At 42.2% G+C, this 16,660-nt stretch overlaps 1 protein-coding gene across 2 annotated transcripts in view; it reads left to right on the forward strand.

The window, feature by feature from the left end:
- Window positions 1-10,928: 10,928 nt before the first annotated feature.
- LMBR1 (limb development membrane protein 1) overlaps window positions 10,929-16,660 on the forward strand; it is a 76,358-nt gene continuing 70,626 nt past the window's right edge. For both annotated transcript variants that reach the window (XM_080339997.1, XM_080339998.1), the window contains exon 1: window positions 10,929-11,316. In XM_080339997.1, the coding sequence (XP_080196123.1) occupies window positions 11,254-11,316 (63 nt within the window). In that variant the 5' untranslated portion in view covers window positions 10,929-11,253. The remainder of the gene's footprint in view (window positions 11,317-16,660) is intronic.

A 16,660-nucleotide genomic window follows, 5' to 3' on the forward strand; every position in this document is an offset into this window, starting at 1 on the left:
GGATTCAGGTGTCTCCATGAATCCTACAATCTAGGAAGCAGCCTTCAATATCAGGCTGTTAAAGAGGCTTTTGGGTATCAATGCTATTTGACTAAACAATCCAGGCAGAAGACAGGGCAGAGAAAGCATCTGCCACATATCTGATGTTGTTGGTGGCATCCCCAGCATTATGAGATCAAGGGGAAGGGATATGCCAGGACATCATAGCAGCATGACTGATGCCTATACCCCATCACTCTTAAACTGTGATGCTGGACTTTGGACTTTTGGTTTTTTTTTAATGAGGATGTAGACTGGCATCATCAGAACTGAAGGCCTGGAACAGTAGGTCCCTCATTTAGAATTACAGCACCTACAGAGGTGTTTGCACAGGAACGTTCTCACAGGGCTGCCCACAGCTCCAGGTTAACTTCTGTATCTTGGTGGATTCCAAGCCCATCTACAGAGGCAGATCGCAGCCCTGAAGGCATCTGCAGCACCTCCATACCCAGAGCAATTCCTGTTCCCCAGCACCTTCTGTGGGGACCAGTCAGAGTGAGGGTTTTTTTTTTAGCTGGATGTGGCTATTTTCTGCTGCCTGCCCAGACGCCACTGAGTAGACGTGGCATCAGTGGAGGTTCCTGGTGAAGCTGGTCAGGGGCCCGTTGGGACATTCCTGTTGGGACATTCTCAGGGAACAGGCTAAGTATGGTCTCTGCTTATACTTAGTCTGAATGTACTTTGAGAGATTCCAGGTGTCTGAAGGAACACAGGGAGTTAGAACTATATCTTTCAGTGTCTGATAAGTGCCTGGTTTGAGCTGGCTTCAGGAGGAAGGGCTGACCTTTATGTGATATTTTCTCTTGTATTTTTCTGAGTCTTCTTTCTAAGTATGGCCTGGCATTCAAGGCACAGTCTTTGGCAACAGCCTCTCTATGCAAGTCAGAATAGGTGGAAGTGAAGAAAGCAGATGACAGATGAGAAGTGTGTGGACAGTAGTCTCTAGACAGCCTTGGGTTTGGAGGGTTGTAGGACAGCTGCCTGCTTTACTCTATGTTGTGTAGATTTACCTTTCTTCTTGCCCAGGCCAAGGGCTACAGCTCACTATAAAACTGAAAAAACACCCCAAACAACTAAGCAGGTGCAGTGAGATAGTGACTTTCAAACGGGTGCCTCATGGAATGCAATGAACTTGCATCAGGGGAAGTTCAGATCAGACATTAGGAAAAGGTTCTTCACTGAGAGGGTGGTCAGTCACTGGAACAGGCTCCCCAGGGAAGTGGTTGTGGACTCAAACCTATCAGAGTTCACGGAACATCTGGACAATGCTCTTAGTCATATGGTTTAGTTTCAGGTAGTCCTGTAAGGAGCAGGGATTTGTACTTGATGATCCTTTTGAGTCCCTTCCAACTCAGTTATATGATTCTGTGTGACACACCACAAGTAAAATATGGCAAAATATCTATGTGCCTTGCAGCACAGACATATACGGGATGGGTATCTCTGCAGTTGCAGTCACTGGCAAGGCAGGTATAATTTGAATCTAATGCGTGGCTTACAGGACCTAAAATTAGGAGACAAAAGTATTTTAGATTTGAATGAATCGCAGCCTGTTCCTTGTTCCAGCCTCTTACCTTCAAGACAGTATGAAGTCTCTGGAGTCTTCCATTCAAATACTTAGATCAACCCAAATGTCTAAAGTCACTAGAGATTACTTTTGCTTTTATATGAGGTCCAGAGGACTGTATATCATCCCAGGGGTGGAGGATCCTGCCATATTTTTGTTATTTGGAGGTGTAATTACTGTAACAGGATGTCTATTTGAGAAAGGAAGCTAAATCCTCAAGAACAAATTAGCTAATTTCACATTACTGGCATGATTTTTGTTAAAAAGGCCTGCTAGATTTGAGCCCAGTTTCTGAAAATAAGTATTGTCCTGTGTCCAGTCTGTTCTCATGGTGTCAGTATTTTCTGCTAGAAAATAATTCCACTGGTGCAATGGATGAGTGATATGAGTTCTGTGGATCAAGTTCTGATCACCGGAGCGCTATTTAGAGTGCAGTTTTGATGGGATAATTGCAGAAAGTTCTCGTCAGGACATCAGACTTGACAGTTGCAATGGCCCTTTTTGGACTTTGAGCCTTTGATGCCAGCAATAAGCTTATACAGCAATGAGAAACTTTAGCAGTTATTGTAAAAGTGCATTTTATACATGACTGTTGCATGAAACAATTCCTGCTGAAATTTATTTGCAATGTCCTTGAACAACATTGAATTCTTCAGATTAGGTGGTGCCTGTGAAGCAAACCTATTCATTTTGCTAATGAGACAGAGGAGGAAGATAAAGATTTTAAAAAATGCCTGGCATCATATTTTATTAGTCACCCGATATAATTATTGACAGGGATCAAGGATGTTAAGTTCCAGAAAAGGACTACTTATTATCTTAACACTCCTGAGATGCATTAAACACATTTGAATTTAATTAGAAAGGAGTATCCATGATTTAAGAATAAATCTTGTCCCTATTAATTTTAGAAATTAAGATGATTAATTTCCTTTAAAATTTCTAGCATTTTGGATAAAAGTCCTTCATAAAAGGTGCATGGCTTACTTTCAAAGACTAAATTTATACAATGTGGTTTTGTCAACCAGATTGAAAAATGGTTGTAGTTTAAGACTGGATACATTTCTGAAATGCCTTCCGTGTGGTATTTAACAGTACAGTTATCTTAGTCATGATGAGTCAGATACTGAGTTTAAGAGAGAAAAAGAAAATGATTTAACTAATACCAAAAATGGTTTTTTGGTTTTTATTGTTTGAGGGTTTGGCAGTGCAACCCATCTGCTCCAAAAAACTGTAAGATTTCATTTCTCAAAACTATGTAACTAACAAATAATAACTTCAGGATAGTTTAGAATGAGCACAGATGGTCCAGAAGATAATTGATTTAATTTCTTTTTGCTTTTTAAAAGGACAATGAGTACAGCCATGTTATGTAGTCAGGAACTAATATGGGCAGATATTTGCATTTTCATCATTTATAATACAGCTAATGCATGGTCACATGTTTTAGGATCAATAGTAAACTGGCAGACTGAGGTGTCTAATGGAAGATGTTGAAGGGCCCACAAATCAAAGGAGAATATTCAGGAAGGACAGAGAGACAATGAGAGGTAAACACTCAGCAAAACTCACAGAGAAAGCACAGACGTGGCGATGGGTGAGTCTCCAGAGCCTGTGCAGCACATTGTGTAGATGTAATTCCATAGCGCTATGTACACAACAATCCAAAGTGGAGCAGGAGCAGAAGCCATTTTCACTGGTACCATTTCAGCACTTCAAGAATGGGAACTAAACAGCGGCTGCAGGGAAAACACAGGGGTGAAGAAAGCATCTGTTCTGTATGAATGGAGAATTATTTGTGACGCTTTGGTTTCAGAGACATATGCTGATGCTACTCAACCAGTGGTAAAACAAGATTAAAGCTTCTAATGATTATTTGCTAACACAAGAAATTATTGGCTTCACTCTCAAATAACTCTTGTGGATCCCATTATGATGTTGCCATGGAACCAACTCGTGATATTGGCAAGCTCATATTCCATATGGGCAAACATAACACTCATGACTAGTAAAATAATTGCTTAGTATGTCAGGAAGTTCCGAAAGATGAGAAAAATCATAAGAAAAATTGATTTGGATAAAAAAACAGGCATGGAATCTTTTTTTTTTTTAAGGATGTATTTATTCTGGTCAACAAATCACTGCTAACACTACTGGCAGATGACAAAAAAGTTGGCAAATACTGGAAATAACAGGGGTAAATTACAAATACGAGGTAATCATACAGAGCAATCTGAAATGTTTGGGAAGCAGAAAACAAGAGGCTTGAATTCAGTCAGACACCCATGGATGCACCAGGAACAGGAAATCGAGGCCCTGTCTACAGAACCAGGGCTGTATCTGGAGAACGATGATTCAGAATAGAAATCAGGGATTGCTGCTGGCTGATGTGGGCAGAGTTCAGAGGTAGCCACTATTTTCTACCTCAAGGAAATATAGCATTTGTATTAAGCTGTCCCTACAACTGACTGTAACCCTATATTAAGCATGTAAGTGGACACAGCAACCCAAAACAAAGATAAAGAGCCATTATTCTGACTTCAGATCTGCCACACGGAACCTTTTCCATCCAGCCAGACATTTGAGAGCAGGAAGACAGGAGCAGACACGAGTTTCTTCAGTAGCACATCCCATTTGCTTCTGGCAAGTAACCATGTTTTTCACCTCTGAAGCTGTGTGCTGTTTTCCTCCGTAATTACTAAAACGGTCTGTAATACAGACCATAAACTAAGGAGGTGATTTTACATCTATTCATAGAATTGCTGAAAGTGAGGCCAGAATACTGCTTTCAGTTCTTTTGCGTGTGTTTTAATAAGAGTGTTAAAAGTTTGGTGAGAGTTCGGGGAAGAAAGAGAAAAAAAATGAGTTCATAGTTGAGAAAAATCTTTAACAAGTAAATTTACTTAGAGTAAATCTTTTCAACTGACTGAAAGGAGATTTTGAGGTGAATTGTGATTAGCAGGAAATATCAAGTATTAAAGTTCTTAGCTGTAGTGGGGAGGGGCAGAACAAGAACCATAGTTAGAAGCTGAAGGCAGTAAAATTCACATCAGAAATAAGGCATGATTTTTAATAGAGATGGTAATTGATTATTGAACACAGCATCTAGAGATGTAGTGACTTTTGACTCTCTTGATCCATCCACTGTAGCTGAACATCTTTCAGAGACTGATTGAATCAAACACTAATTTCTGGGCTCAAAGCAGACATGGACTGCTGACAGTAAGGCTTTTTAAAAATTATCATTATTTTTTATTTCTCTTTTTTTATTCTTCAACTCTGTAGCAATATTGACCCTGGCAGGAGTCTAGGAGTTCTAGCAATAAATACCTACTTGAAGAATCAACCAAATTAGCTGGGAGTAAACAGCATGGAGCAGATAGAGGTTCTCCTGCCCCTCTACTCTGCCCTGGTGAGACCACATCTGGAATATTGTGTCCAGTTCTGGGCCCCTCAGTTCCAGAAGGACAGGGAACTGCTGGAGAGAGTCCAGCGCAGGGCAACAAAGATGCTGAAGGGAGTGGAGCATCTCCTGTGTGAGGAAAGGCTGAGGGAGCTGGGGCTCTGGAGCTTGGAGAAGAGGAGACTGAGGGGTGACCTCATTAATGTTTACAGATATATAAAGGGTGAGTGTCATAAGGATGGAGCCAGGCTCTTCGCAGTGACAGCCAATGATAGGACAAGGGACAGTGGGTTCAAACTGGAACACAAGAGGTGCCACTTAAATTTGAGAAGAAACTTCTTCTCAGTGAGAGTAACAGACACTGGAACAGGCTGCCCAGGGAGGTTGTGGAGTCTCCTACTCTGGAGGCATTCAAGCCCTGCCTGGACACCTTCCTGTGTAACCTCATCTGGGTGTTCCTGCTCCAGCAGGGGGATTGGACTGGATGATCTTTCGAGGTCCCTTCCAATCCCTGACATTCTGTGATTCTGTGAGATGTCACTGGTCTTGTTCACATCTGTATAGCAGGTGAACTTTGATTTTTATAGGCAGACACAGATCTTCAAATATTTCATTTTATCTCATTCCTAACCAAGTTTAAGCTGCAATGTGGTGGGTGTATTTTGTTATTGTTTTGTTGGGTTTTGTTTTGTTTTGAGGAGTGTTTTGAATCCCCACAGTGAGACACGAAACACACGGTAAAGGTGAATGGAAGCAAAATAAGTCTCCTCGTGCTGCCTAGATGTGGAATGGAAACTGTTCAACTTCGTGACTTGCCTTATGCTTCCTTTGCTTAATGACACCAAGGTCCTACAGAGTTTATGCCTCGAACTACAAACTGCAGATGTCTTCTGATGCTGGGCTCCTACCAGTGAAATAAACCTAAGGACCAGAAAGGGTTTTATTCATCACTGAATCCAGTCCCTTGGTTATTGAAAGCAATCTCACTAAACTTTTTATAAATGCACCCAGCTCTAAGTTAAAAGTAGTGGAGATACTTTACTCAAGTGTTCATTTCAAAAGCTCATTCAAAACTGTATTACTCTGATGATGCATTTTTTTCCTTCTGTTTTTGGGGGCATAGATTCATCGAATATTGACAAATATATATATCTAAAATCCAGCACATACCTATGTGGGTCTATACTGAACTAGTTTATATTCATCTTTTTGGTGCCAACATTCTAATTTTCCATTTAAATTTCTTTCCCTTGGCTGTTTCAAAAAATATATGCATTATACCATAATGTAGCATTTAGCTGGAGAGTTAGTGTTACTGGGTTGACACAATAAAGATATAGTTTGGAAGCATTTGGAATAAAAAAAAAATATGCTTTTTATTTCAAAAAAGCAAACAAATAGAAAATAAAAAGAAGCTATGAAGGATGATTTGGCTTTATCAAGTTATAATGCAATTCTTGCTATGCTTTAGCTTACAAAATATAAGACATTGAAACAATGACCCAATAAATAATCTTGATGTACATAATTATGATAGTGTAAAATTTTGTACCATGACCAAGTTATTTTAAGTTTTCCATCTTTCTTTTTGTCTTTCACAATTGGCTTTTGAGTATGTAAAGTGCTGGGTATCATCTGTGATGTGTGTTTACCCAAAGTTCTCTTAAAATCAGTGGTCACTCTCAGCAACATACCTTCAGGCTTCGATCTGGCCAATTCTTAGGCAATATCTTGAATGTAATAATCTAAATAGCCATGTTAACTGAGAGAATAACTTCTTATTTTCTGTTTAGTCCAAGCTGCATTTGGCCGAATGATGTCTGGAAAAGATGGCATCACCTATTCAAATGCTGCTAGATAAATTTCAGTTGAAAGGCATGGTGCCCATTTCACATTTACAGTTAAAGAGTGTGATCTAAAATCCATTTGCAAATTCTGTGGGAACCTTCCCAGTGAAACAGTTCCAACTTGAGCAACTTCAATTTTAGCCAATTCAACTAATTTTGTTAGCTTGAATAACCCAATGTTTTTTTTTCAGAGAATCTTAGAGTTAACCCAATGCACATAAAACCCTCCTTGGGGTCTGAGGATACCAGATACTTACTGGGTTATCCTGAAGCTGGAAAACTGTTGATTTAAATCTAGGCTGAAAAGGAATAAACTGAGCAACATCTATTGGATCCTCTCAACTTTTATGCTGAGGAGTTAGACACCCTTAAATGTAAGTTTAATAGAAATCTGTTTTTCGTTACTTCCTTTGTGTGTGTAGATCTCTACATCACCAGCTTGAGAAAATATTCTGTTTATACTTAAATAATGTCTTGATTAAACTTAGACCAGGCTTCCTAGGGTTAGTGAGGAGGTCCTAAGAACTGCAGAGGACAGTCCCTCCAGAACTGCCTTTGTTTTGTCTGAAGTATGAATGAAAAACATATAGAGGCCTTTTAACCAGTCTCTGGTACAAGGTACCTCAGGCTTAATTTTCTTACTTTTGTATTTTTTATTTGTATTCCCATCAAAAAGCAATGAATTCATCAGTCAGCCGCCTCATTAGTTTGCAAGAGCTGCCTCCTCTGGACTACATTTCCTTTAATATAAATAGATTTTGCTGTGGTGGGTACAATGACCTTCTTTTGTGGTGTAGGCACCTGGAAACTGAGCAATAACTACTGCCCTGGAAAGGACCAAAGCTATTTCCTCCCCCACCCTGTCTTTTTAGCAAATATAAATGTGTATCATGTTTCTGCTGATTCATTTGCTAGAAATGGAAGACAGAACTTGCCAGTCCATAGTGTGTGACAAATTATGTTCTGTATCTCTTTCTCAGGTATATTTCAAATTAAATAGATTAAAAAGAAAACATTCAGCCCAAGTGGAAACAAAAGGTGCAGTTCTGCTAAATCTTAATTTTATTTCTATAACAGCTACAAAAGTACAGCTCATTTTCCTTACAACCTTCTATTTCAGAGCAGCATTTAATATGTCTGCACATAACATTAGAAATGTATGAAATCCTTGGCACCTAGATACAACCCTTGGACCTCCTTAATGAAATAAACCTAGTTTGAGACTCAATGAGCTGTTCTTTAGCAGTGGGTGGATCATTTCCCAGGTAGCTCGGGAACTAAATCTCACCTCAGGCATAGATTCTTAACCAACTCGGTGTAGGTATTGGTATTTACTGGCAGATATACCCTAGGAGCCTATGGATTTCTATGCCATAAGCTTAGTTCCTTCTCTTGACTCCCAACCATGGCTTTCGCTGTCTCTTCTCCCCCAAACCACTTCACTCTTCCATCTGCATCTTGTGGGTCACCCTTGTTGCCTGCATCAACTTGCTGCTTGACTATGGCCTGATATCCAACCGTGCTGCTCCTTTGTCTTGGTACTTGTATGTATATTTTAACATATTGATCGCCGATTGTTCCCATTTTCCCCCTTTGACTGGACCTGCTGGTCTCCGCAATTCTTAGATCTGTTTTGTCCTGGCTACAACACTTCTGTCTTCAGCGCCGATTTAGTGAAGGTCTAAACACAAGGTTCCTTGCATCCTTGTCGTAATGCCGTTGTAATTTATTGCATAGGTCTGTTATATAAGATGACAAAAGCTGGGAACCTATCTGCTCTGTACAGATGTTAAGCACAACACTTTGCAAGAGGAGGGTTTGTCTTTGAGTCCCCTGAGATAATTTCTACAAGCAGCTCTGAGAGAAATTGATTTCTCCGGGAACAGGTCCTTGCACACCAGTTATCTACTTTCTCCAGCTGTGTTTGTCATTATAATAAAATATTAAATATGTTACATCTACCTATAAACCTAATCTTCAGTGGTACCGTTCTCTCTGGACTAGCTCCTGAGAGGGGAACAGCAGCCGCCACTTTCACAAGCTAAAGTCTCATGTGAAGTTCCTCTTGGCAGCTACAGATGCTTTCACCACTTTGAGCATCCCAAGAAGAAAAGGTGACTGAAGATAAGTGGGAATAGTTGAAGAAAAAAGCAGATGAGTGATAATATCGTCAATCAGATGCAACCTAGGGCTGTGCAGGGAATAGCTGTAAAGCAGGACAGCTTCTCCCAATAAGCACCTCAAAGACGCTGTGCTCCATCAAGTCTGTCTTTAATGGTCCTCTCCTGTTCCTACAGCCTCAGCGAATACCTAGAAACTCTTCTTCCTCAAGCAATGGACTTCAGGAGGAGACAGGGTGGGGACATTTCTGACCTCTCACACCCATGGTGTGATTGCACCTGCAAATCCCGTGTCTGTATCTTCACAAGCAGCAAAAGAACAAGGGTGAAACTGCGGCCATACTAAATCTGGAAGACGATCTGCACCATTCAGCGCAACCCGAAATACATTAGACAGTCAAAGATTACTTTTGCTAACTCTAAAATTTAACAGATACTTCACCATCTGCTTTTAACCAAGAAAACAGGCCAAAGGCTGGGAAGTGAATGTAATCTGGATTATAATTGGCACAGATGACATGTATAATGTAGCAATAGATGTAAATAGGCAGAAAGTGATGAGCCTTATTTTTGAAACTTCCTTGGAATAATGTTACTTATTTGGAAAGAAATAATTGTTTGATTTGCAAAATCACCTTCTATAATTTATAGTGTGTCCTAGATTAATAGTTTTTTTGTGTATATTTAGCCAGTTGATCTACTTGCAAACTCAGAAACAAAGAAAATTACCTTTGTGTGGAGGGAGCAACCGGGAGACTGTACTGCAGCACTTGGCCAAAAACCAACGCAGCAATTTGTCAACAGCAATCACTCAAAGACTAAAACCTGCTACAGACAAGTGGAACACAAGGTTTAACTAAAGTCTTAAGCGTGGCTTTGAAATTCTGACACATTTACAGGGAAGGCTGAGTTTGAGGAGGATCAGTAGGACCAGAACCCCCCTGGTGAGACCCCATCTGGAATATTGTGTCCAGTTCTGGGCCCCTCAGTTCAAGAAGGACAAGGAACTGCTGCAGAGGGTCCAGCGTAGGGCAACCAAGATGATTAAGGGAGTGGAGCATCTCCCTTATGAGGAAAGGCTGAGGGAGCTGGGGCTCTTTAGTTTGGAGAAGAGGAGACTGAGGGGTGACCTTATTAATGTTTATAAATATATAAAAGGTGAGTGCCATGAGGATGGAGCCAGGCTCTTCTCGGTGGCAAACAATGATAGGACAAGGGGTAATGGGATCAAGCTGGAACACAAGAGGTTCCACTTAAATTTGAGAAAAAACTTCTTCTCAATAAGGGTGACAGAGCACTGGAACAGGCTGCCCAGGGGGGTTGTGGAGTCTCCTTCTCTGGAGACATTCAAGACCCACCTGGACATGTTCCTGTGCAACCTCACTTAGGCGTTCCTGCTCCAGCAGGGGGATTGGACTGGATGATCTTTTGAGGTCCCTTCCAATCCAGAACATACTGTGATACTGTGATACTGTGGCTTCCCCCGTGAGGTCGGTGCCTGTCCCCTTCCCTGCGGGGAGCGTAGCCCCTGCGCACACCCACGTCCTGAGAGGCTTCGTGGGCAGGACCGGGTGAGTGGTGCAGGCGGCATCGGGGTGGGGGCTGCTCCGGTGCCCTCCCGGGAAGGGGGTCCCCGCCGGGCCCTGTGCCGGTAGAGCCTCAGGAGCCTCCTGGCCCCTCCCCTGGATACAGCGCAGGTGCCTCTTCCATCCCCCGCGACACACTCGGGCTCTATCTGTCCCCAGGCAGCCGCCAAACGGGCACAAACCCGTCCCTTTCGGGTCAAACCAGCGATCCCGCCACCCCGCGCTTCGAGCCCCGCCCCTTTCACACCCCCGCCCGCTCTGGCTCCGCCCCACCTCGGCCACGCCCCTTCCAGCCTATCTCCCGCCTTCCTTTTAGCCACACCCCTTAAGGATAAACCACGCCTCTTTCCCCGCCCCCGGGGAGATATAACCACGCCTCCTACCGGCTCCGCCTGGCCCCCGGGCCGTTGGGGCGGAGCCGCGGTGTGCGCGGGGACGCTGCGTGGTGACGCAGCAGGCGGAGCCGGGGCGGTGCTGCCCGCCCTTCCTGCTGCTCCGCGCCCACCGGTCGCTGACAGAGCGGCGGAACCAGCCGCCAGCGCCGCTGCCGGGCCCCGCAGCCGCCGCCTGGGCCCGCGGGGAGCAGCCGACGCTGCCACTGGCCATGGTGGCCCGTCTGCCGCCGGGGGGGCAGGAGCAGGCGCGGCGGCGGCGGCCGCCATTGCGCGCGGGGGCCGCGGGACTATGAAGGATGGAAGCGGACGAGGTGACGATCCGCGAGCAGAACTTCCACAGCCAAGTGCGGGAGTACACGGTAGGCGACAGCCCTCCCCCTCCCGCTGCCGCTGCCCCCCGGGCTGCGCAATGCACCTTCTTCCTGACCTGGCGCTGCGGTGTCCCGGAGGCCGCGCTGCCCCGGCCCCGCCGGCCGTGCTGTCCGCTCCGCCCGCGGGCGGCCCTGCGCTCGTCCCGCTCCTTCCCTCCTTCGTTACCCGCCCTTTGCCGCTTTGCCCCTCGCCCCAGCTCCTGTGCCCAGAGCGGTGGGGTGGCTTGTCCCGTGTGGGCAGACCCGTGTGTGCGGCTGTCGCTCAGGGCTGAGGAACGCCCGGTGAGGGTCTTCTTCCTGTGCCCTCGGGGCAGCGGGGTGTGCTGCTGGCTGTGTGCAGCACCTCAGCCCTCCAGTGCAGCCTCGCTGCTTAAGGTATGCGTGGGATTTCGTGTTAGTGCTTGTGGCACTAAGATCCTTTTTGCTGCCCTGTTTGCAACCTTCCTGTTTTCCCTAACCCCTCGTGTCAGTGTCTGTCCGTGGGGAGTGATGCAGAGCACGTCAGCAGCGCCTGTGCTGCCCCGTCTTCCTCAGCCTCCTATGGGCAGGTGCAGCCCTGCACCTTACAGAATAACAGAATGTTAGAGATTGGAAGGGACTTCAAAAGATCATCCCGTCCAATCCCCCCACTGAAGCAGGAACACTCAGATGAGGTTACACAGGAAGGTGTCCAGGTGGGTGTGAATGTCTCTAGAGTAGGAGACTCCACAACCCCCCTGGGCAGCCTGTTCCAGTGTCTGTCACCCTCCCTGTGAAGAAGTTTCTTCTCATATTTAAGTGGAACCTCCTGTGTTCCAGTTTGTACCCATTGCCCCTTGTCCTACCATTGGTTGTCACCAATGTGCAGGTGGAGAGAGCTCTTGTGGTTTCCTCCTCCAACTACCTTGTAATTGTTTTCAGGACTGCTCAAAGCTGATAGAAGTGTTTTGATGGGGCTTATCTCTTTTTTGCTTCAGTTCAAGGGAGGAAGTACACTCTGCACATGGGAGATGTGTGGTGTTGTCTTTTGTGCGCGGGGTATTCTAACTCAGCTGGGTAATTGCATTCTTGTTGAAGTTGCTGCTAAGAAAGAATGGATTTCTTGAATTAAAATAAGATTTCATAGGTTAGCTTTAAGTATTTTTTATTTAGAGGCAACATTAAATATACCACTGTTAACTGATTTATGTAGGCCTATAGTTAAGTTATTTGATGAAAGAGACTTCTGTCCTTAGTGTGTTAATTTCTGTTCCATATTTTATGAATCCATATGTGAAGACCTTATTTCTTCTGGTGAAGTATTATATTTCTGGGCTATTTTTTTCTGAAGGCTGCAAAACAAGTCTATGAAGAGAACTGTTACTTTAGGAGATTTTTCTGTATTTTCTTTTTTTCTGTGAGTGGATGCAGTGGATGTTATAAGACCTGTGACCTGTGGAGAGGCATAAGAAGAAAAATACTTTTTTTGTGAAGAGTCTTTAAGAATTATCTTAATCTCCTTTGTGCTATGAAAACGCAACTATGTACACAAATCGTGCATCTCTTCTCGATGCTGGCATTCATCTTTTCCCTAGTGTCCATTTTTCCATTTGTATTTCTTTGTCTTAATTATCTCCTGCCTACATCCACCAGAGTCTTGTGATACATCATATGCTACATATTGTGCTTTTGTACCTAGCAGGATGCACAAACTTTGAGTCTGAAGGAACGGTTGTGTGCAGTCTCTCCAGGCACTCTTACAAATAGTGAAAGTCTATTAAGTTTTTAAAGAACAAGCTCATCTATAGTGCAGCTACTTCACTAAAGATTTTATTAACCCCTCTAGAACACTTGGTAACTCTTCCTATTGGTGTAGTTGTGTAAGAAATCACCTAAAACATCAATAACTCATATTGTAGAGGGGCAGTGTTGCTCTAGTTGGACCATGGAGGCAGAATATTCTTGCTCTCAAAACTGTACTTTGGTCTTTAATATTAGATTACAAACCATCTATGTTACTGTTTAATCAGTGAGAATAATACCAGTTTTGCCTTTTAGATCATGCATTGCTACGGTTGTGATCTTGTCTTTAATTTATCTTGGAAGACCACTGTGTTTTATGAGTGTGTAAGCTGCTGCCATCCACAGCTGAGTCTGCTGAGTGTCCTTGTGGCTCTCCCATGGCTGCAGAAGCATCTTGCAAGTATGAAGACACTTGTGGTTAGTTTAAACATAACCATGTACATAGAGGATGTTGCTAACGTGTACCATTATGTTAACATCCCCTCCTCATCATTCCTGCCTTTCCTGGTTGTGAATGTATGTAGTGAATGTAATTTTTTCAACATCTGCAAATAGGCAGTTGTTTGGGTAGAGAGTGTAATCATCAGCCTTTCAGCTGGAGGAGGAAACATATTCCACTTTCTGACACACACAAGACTTTCATTCCAGCTGCAGTTGGGCTGGGGGCAGTGAAACTATTAATAGAAGGATTTGATGTTTGTTGTGTAATATTACAGTGGAGGAAACCTCTATATGTTTGTAAGAAGTCAAATTTGTGGAATCTGGTGGTATTGTCTTTGGAGATCTAGTTGTGTGGCACAATCTTTAATGGAAGCTAAAACGACACATTCATGAGAGAAAAGAAATCAAAGTAAGTTGATGTAGTTGAAAAGAAAAGCCTTTCCACTTTTACTTTTTTGTTTGTTTGTTTTCTTTGAATAGATACAGAATTTCTAGATTGTGCTTTTTGATGGAGTCCTAAGGGCACACTGAGCTTCACTTCAGTGTAATGCTTCAGTTCTGTTTCATTTGTTCTCTGAACTGGCAAGCTACAAAGTTTTCCATAAAGTTGTGTTATGTAACAGAAATTAAAGGCTTGTTATCCTGCTGGTGGTGCCTCTTTCTGCAGGTGCCAACTTCTGCTAATTCTGCCTTGAAAAGACAAATGGTTCTCACAACGTGTTTATAGATTGAACAAAGGTAGTAAAAGATTTCTTTTTTTTTTTTTAATAAATCCTTCATCTGCCTTTGAGGTGACTGCCTCTGTGATTTAATGCTTAGTTTAACTCTGCCCATTCACTGTTGGCCTCGTTTGGGTTGTCTGTATGGTACCTGCTTTTTTTCAAGAGGGTGCCTGTTTGCAAGAAAATAGTCCACATTGTATTTTGTTATTTTATGAGGATGATCTTTTACTAACAGGTGATGAACTGCCCAGCCTAGTTTTGGCATGGCTCTTCAAATATGAATTTGCTGTGTTCCTTGAAACAGTTGCTTGAAAACACCCTGATTACTTCAGACTTGTACAACTTGAAAATTCAGATTCAGTAGACACAGAGACTGAGAAGTGACCCAGTATAAGAGACATGGCACAGGCATGTGTTTGCTGTAGGTGAGAGCCTTGACTTTGATAAAGTTGGAGTCATACTTGGTTCTATCTAGAAGGGGCATCTTTCTGGAAAGCAGCTTTATTTGGTTTCAAAATATAGAAGAGCATCAGTGTTCTGTACTTGATCAGCATTTGTAGGAAAGAGTTGTAAAGGCCGGACAATGTTCTGTGCTAGCCTGATACTGTTATTTTTGTCTACTTATTTAGTTTGCCTTTCTTGAGCCTTTAAATTCATTTATAATTTGCTGAGATCTTGCACATCCATGGAAGTTATTTAAGTGTTGAGGGAACTGCTTTTCCCTTGTGTCCTGTTATTATGTCTGTTTATACAACATAATTATAAACTGCTGTTCTCTGTTAGTATTGTCTTGAACTGTTTATTTCAAATGCAAATTAAGTGCATTTGTTTGGTGTCCATGTGTGCCACTGTATTTACTTTTTAAAAAATTATTACACTCCTTTTTTCCAGTTCGAGTCTATTCTGCAATATTTGTTTATATATTTAAAATTTAGACCTACTTTTTGATGTTATTTTTCTATTTACAAAACGTTTGTTGTGTTTCCATTTACAAAATGGAAAATATACACATCCATTTGGTTGTGAGTTTTCCTTGGCAAAATACACTGTATGTGCATTCGTAGTGTGGGGAAAACTGCAGAAGAAAACAATTTGGTGATCACAGAATTTTCAGGAAGCTTAAGAACAAATGTAGTATATTTGGAAATGGCTTAATTATATTAAATATGTCATGAACAGAATCAGTCCTGGTAGAATAGGGTCACATGCGAAAGTGCTATTATAACTCTAATTGCTTCGTGCAAGTTCAGGCAGACGTTGAAACTGGTGTAATATGTAATTTTATGATTAATGTCAGATGCTTCCATTTGAAGGACTGAATGTGGTGTAAGTGTAGGTAGAGATGTAGGTCTCAGTTGCTAGATGTTCAGAGCAACTTAGTTTATCTACTTCTTAATACGATTCGCTCTACAAGAATGCCTTTAAAACAAACACACAAAAACCCAACACTCTTTAATATTAAGGGTTTTTTGTTGTTGTTGTTGCAGTTGATATGATATTTATTCTGTGTAAATCTGAATCTAAAAATAATTTCCAGCAGCTTAGAAAAGCCTTTTTAGGTAGTTGCAACTGTCACATCTTTGATTTTTGTTTGCAACTTCAGACTAATACCACTGGCTTTGTTTTTTTTTTCTCTGGTTTCTTTTTGTACCTTTTTTCCTCTAATCTTCGGGGTGGACAGGTGTTTAGGATCCTGCTGTCTGGTCCCTGGTGGCATTTGTCACCTGTAGGGCTGTGAGATGGGCATGTTGATGTGAGCACCGTCCTGTTGATACTGCGCTCTTGTTCCTGACCAGTTCTGCCTCCTTAACTTTATGCCTCAGACAAAAACTGTAATCTTCACAGATCCTTCTTTTCCTTCCAGAAGTGATGATATTCTGACAGTGGGTCAGGAAGAAAATGCTGATTAGAAACATGGGTGATTTTTAAGAACAAACTTATTACAAATACACTTGTATAAACACTCAAAGATTTCAGTATCTTTTATTTAAAAAAAAAATTATGCCTTTCATTTTTTTATTCATATGCTGAAAATCTGAGTAATTTGTATCATAAACAGCTTCTTGTATCTCAAAAATAACTAGGTTTCTCGGTATTGCTTTTTTTAATGTTTTGGAAAATAATTGAAGAAAGGAGTATTTGTGGTAGTGACATGAGATATAAAGCAGAAAGATTAGTGCACATTTAAGGTAATTGCAATGTGTTAGCATAATTCTGTCATATAAAAAATACACATTTAGTTGTAAACATGGGTGATGTTCTGAACTTTAAGGAGTGATGAATCATCTTCTGGCTGCTGGTCCTTAGGGTCAGCACTGGTGCATCCATCTGGAATCAATAGGCATCTCCAAACACTTGGCGTAGGCAAATGGATAAAGAGATGCTTATTCCCAAAACAGGAACAACTT

This window comes from Nesoenas mayeri (genome assembly GCF_963082525.1).
Source record: "Nesoenas mayeri genome assembly, chromosome: 2".
Taxonomy (NCBI): Eukaryota; Metazoa; Chordata; class Aves; order Columbiformes; family Columbidae; genus Nesoenas; species Nesoenas mayeri.